At 46.3% G+C, this 5000-nt stretch overlaps 1 protein-coding gene across 2 annotated transcripts in view; it reads left to right on the forward strand.

The window, feature by feature from the left end:
• Nucleotides 1-1933, forward strand: part of LOC109877683 (sodium- and chloride-dependent GABA transporter 2) — a 17989-nt gene extending 16056 nt beyond the window's left edge. For both annotated transcript variants that reach the window (XM_031815352.1, XM_031815353.1), the window contains exons 15-16: nt 774-923; nt 1135-1933. In XM_031815352.1, coding sequence (XP_031671212.1) covers nt 774-923; nt 1135-1302 — 318 coding nt within the window. In that variant the 3' untranslated portion in view covers nt 1303-1933. The remainder of the gene's footprint in view (nt 1-773; nt 924-1134) is intronic.
• Nucleotides 1934-5000: the final 3067 nt, after the last annotated feature.

The raw sequence follows: 5000 nt of genomic DNA on the forward strand, positions 1-5000 counted from the left end.
CTCATGGTCTCTCTCTCTCTAGTTGTCTGTCTCTCCCTCGTGGTCTCTCTCTCCCTCGTGGTCAGTCTCTCCCTCGTGATCTCACTCTCCCTTGTGGTCTCTCTCTCACTCGTGGTCTGTTTCTCCCTTGTGGTCTCTCTCTCCCTCATGGTCTCTCTCTCCCTCGTGGTCTGTCTCTCCTTCGTGGTCTCTCTCTCTCTCGTGGTCTGTCTCTCCCTCGTGGTCTCTCTCTCCCTCGTGGTCTGTCTCTCCCTTGTGGTCTCTCTCTCACTCGTGGTCTGTCTCTCCCTTGTGGTCTCTCTCTCCCTGGTGGTCTCTCTCTCCCTCGTGGTCTCTCTCTCCCTCGTGGTCAGTCTCTCCCTCGTGATCTCTCTCCCTTGTGGTCTCTCTCTCCCTTGTGGTCTCTCGCTCCCTCGTGGTCTCTTTCTCCCTCGTGGTCTCTCTCTCCCTCGTGGTCTGTCTCTCCCTGGTGGTCTCTCTCTCCCTCGTGTTCTCTCTCTCCCTCCCTCTTCCTTCTAACTTGGCATTAAAACACCTATGTATTCCTTCTATCCACAAATGACATTTGTTGATCACTATCTTTCTAATACCCTTTTCACAATACCGAGCCAAACTAAGCCGTGCTGTACTGGAATGGCCTGGAAAGCACAATCTGAAAATAAAATATCCCAGCCAGCACAGTACAGTTCGGGCTGGCCCTATAGTGGGAATCAGGTTTAGTCGTCAGTATCCAAGGCTAACCTTCATCTCCACCTCTTCCTGGTTCTCCTCAGATCACCCTGGTGTATGACACACTGACCAGTTCATCAACCAATCTAAATCTAGAGTACGCACCTGGGCCCTGGGCCTCCCGAGTGGCCTCTCTCCTCATCCTCACCCCGCTGATGTGTATCCCTGTCTACATCCTGCTGTGTCTGTGGAGGGTGAGTGTCTATACCTCACCTACCGTCACTCCATCATCATCACCCACCAGGCACTTACTGGGTGTCTACTCATAGATGTCTTGGTTTAGGGGTGGGTGGGGGGAGGTGTATGTGTATATATTTTAATATCTGTGTGTGCGTCTGTGGGTGTGTGCATGAATGTGGGTATTGTGGTTTTTCTTCAGTGTTTTGACCATGTCCTTCCTCCCAGAATCCTAAAGGGATGACCACTGCCTCCAGTGACCTGCGCCAGGCACGGCCACACCAACCCAGACTCACCGTGTGTGAGCGTGTCATTATCGAGGGACAAGAGAAACCCCCCAGGAACGCAGGGGATCGGGATGAGAAGCTGGCCATGGAGGAGAACAGTGGAGTCTAGTGTTGATGACATCATAGAACCTCGACTGTCAGGGTGCCGGACTGCCTGGTTGGTCTATGGGTTGTATTCATTATTGACGTCAGGTAGCCTAGCGGTTAAGAGTGTTGTGCCAGTAATCGAAAGGTCAACTGGTTCGAATCCCCTAGCCAAAAAGATACAAAATCTGATGCGCCCTTGAGCAAGGCACTTAACCTTAATTGTTCCTGTAAATTTGCCACCAAATGGAAGAAAAAGGACTGAAAAAGGAGGGACAACTTTAACTTGTTCAATAAAAAAAAGAGGCACATTTTCTATGAAATGCTTCGCTATGCTCTAATAAATACAACCCAGGCTTCAACTGACCAGACTGGATGGCAGATACAGCAGGGCAACACCAACAAAACAAATGATTGACATTTCAGACGCATCATGCTACACATGTTTACACCTGCTCTTGAATATTCAGAGGAGTTTTCTCTCTGTTGTATCTGTTTTTGTTTACTTTTCCTCCTGGATTGTATTTTTTTATACCATTTTGATAACTGAGTCCAGAACCCTTTCATATACCTCATATGTTACGGAACCTTGTATGTTTCTATGTACTTGCCCTATAAACAACCTCCTCATAATAAATTAAAAGGTTTTCTGTTTGTTTACTTGTAACCTTTATTTAACAAAAATTCTTATTGACAATGCCGGCCTACACCGGCCAAACCCAGACGACGCTTGGCCAATTGTGCACTGACCTATGGGACTCCCAATCACAGCCGGTTGTGATACAGCCTGGATTCAAACCAGGGTGTCTGGAGTGACGCCTCTAGCACTGAGATGCAGTGCCTTAGACCGCTGCGCCACTCGGGAGACCCCAAATATCCTAATGACTGATACCCGTTGTATTATTCAACATATTTTCAGTATACATGGTGTCCATGTTGTTACTTTCCGTCGATATCTCGGTCTGAAACAGCAAGCGGCCAGGCTCAACTTGTTCCCACTGTCAATTACAAATCAATCTATTCTAAACAGGACTTTCCCCTGCTCCTACAACACAAAACACCATGTTGTTCACCAATACCATACCTCGCCCTCCCCTCTTGCCCATATGTACAGACCTGGGTTCAAAAACTACTCAAAATGTAATTTCAAATAATTGATCTGTGCTTGATTGAGTTTGCCTGGCTTAATGGACCCATAGAATAGTCCCAACCTGTTAAACCCCGCCCACCTGGTACTCCAGGCAGACAAGAGCCAACACTCAAAGATTTCAAATAATATTTGAACTAAGGTCTGACACTGTATGAACTTGGACAACCTACAGTATATTTGTTGGTGGGTAAATATGTGATGTCACAGGGGGCACGGGAGGCGATGCCGGAATGGGATCCTATCGTCTCTTTCCTGGTTCTGTGTCTCTGTCATCAGGCCACTGCTCATCCGGGGCTGCCATCCATGTAATCTGAAGCGGCATTCAATTAACTGGCAATTCATCTATACGTCCTTGGGCTCCTCTCAATACCATCCGCACTGTGGAATTGTGGTACCTAACCTTGGGGCAACACCTCTCTGTCGGCCAATTAGAATTTGCAATTTGTTGTTGTCGTCAGGTAATTAAATATGAGGAAGTGATTGTTGGGGGCCAATGAGAATGCTAGGCTTGTGTGAAGGATCCAGTCAGCAGGCCAATAAGAGGATGGGGATTACGGGTGGGGGAGTTATTTAAATTCAAACCACCATTTTGGATGGATGGGTTGGCTCTAGTTAAGGGTCCCTAGGGGCCTCAGGGAAACCGAGAACAAGAGGCCAGGAGGTCCATCCAACTAATTACAGTATCTGCTCATCCACATTGACTGGTCATTCTATCCCCACTTCTTTCCATGCATACACACTAGAAGTAAAACATATGCTAAATATAGTATCTTCTAATTAGACCATCACATCACTTTGGTGTCTAATTTGGAACCTGTGGAATATAGACCATTCTGGTACAACCAACCCTGGAATTGATCTAGTGTCAACAACACAATTCGCACTCCAAAGGCTAACGTTCTGAACATTACCCTAACTAAACTGCACGAAGCTAACCAACACCGCTACACCTGCACCAACAACATCCAAGTTTTAATTCAGTTCTGAATCCCTAACATTGTGCCATACTGCTGTCTGCAAATCACCAATGAGGATGCTTGTTCCCACATGTACCCAAACTAACAGTGAGGATGCTTGTTCCCACATGTACCCAAACTAACAGTGAGGAGGCTGCAGTCCAAAATACATTGCTCTCTGATAGCTGTGACTTCACTGAATGAGAAATACGTTGAGTGTAAATTGTGTTTTGGACAGTGTGATACAGTGTAGTACAGGATGATCTCCGTTCCAGACTATCCTATCAACGGGACCTGAAAAACTGTAATATCCTATGTTTCTCAGAGTCATGGCTGAGCAAGGACATGAATATACATCTCACTGGTTTTTCTGTTCATAGTCAAGACCAGATGGCAGACTCGGGTAAGACGAAGGGAGGAGGGGTGTGTCTCTTTGTTAAGAACAGCTGGTGCACCATTTCTAATGTTTTTACTCTCCTGAGTTAAAATACCTCATTTATAAGCTGCAGACCATCCTATTTACAGAGTGAGTTCATCTATATTTTTCATAGATGTCTATTTGCCGCCACAAACCAATGGTGGCACTAAGACCGCATACCAGAATCTGTATAGGGACATAGACAAGAAACAAGAAAACGGTCATTCAGAGGCAACGTTTCCCAAGGCCGGTGATTTTAATGAAGGGAAACAGATTTTTTTTAAACCTCATTTTTATCACCTCTGCAACTAGAGGCGACAAAACTCTAAATCACTTTTACTCCACACAAAGAAACACATACAAGGCCGTCCATCACCTTCCCTTTGGGGAATAAGACCATAACTCTATCCTCCTGCTTACAAGCAAGTTGTCCAATGAAGCTAATGCAAAGCTACAGACTGGAATATGTTCCGGGATTCATTCGATGACATTGAGGAGTTTACCACATCAGTCACCGGCATCATTAATAAGTGCAACAACAACATCATCCCCATAGTTACCATACATACCCCCAACCAGAAGCCATGGAATACAGGCAACGTCTGCACTGAGCTAAAGGCTAGAGCTGCCGCTTTCAAGGAGTGGGACACTAATCCGGTCTCGCTATAACCTCCGATAATTCACTAAACCTTGCTGGTTCTGGCGCTCAATGGATTTGGCAGGGCTTGCAAACTATCACAGATTACAAAGGGAAACCCTGCCACGAGCTTCCCAGCGATGTGAGCCTACTAGACAAGCCTTCTATGCTTGCTTCGCGGCATGCAACACTGAACCATGCACGAGAGCACCAGCTGTTCCGGACGATTGTGTGATCTCGCTTTCTGTAGCCGATGTGTGTAAGACCTTTCAACAGGTTAACATTAACAAGGCAGTGGGACCAGACAGAATACCAGGACACGTAGTAAGAGCATGCGCTGACCAGCTGGCAAGTGTCTTCAATTACATTTTCAACCTATCCCAGATCCACCGTAGTCCCCCAAGAACGCCAATGTCTAAATTAATATCATCCCATAGCACTATTGCCATCTATAGCCATGAAATGCTTTGAAAGGCTGGCCATGGTTCACATCAACACCATCATCCCAAACACCCTGGATACACTCCAATTTGCATACCGCTCCAACAGATGCACAGATTAC

Source organism: Oncorhynchus kisutch, unplaced genomic scaffold (assembly GCF_002021735.2).
Source record: "Oncorhynchus kisutch isolate 150728-3 unplaced genomic scaffold, Okis_V2 Okis09a-Okis19a_hom, whole genome shotgun sequence".
In the NCBI taxonomy this organism is placed as follows: Eukaryota; Metazoa; Chordata; class Actinopteri; order Salmoniformes; family Salmonidae; genus Oncorhynchus; species Oncorhynchus kisutch.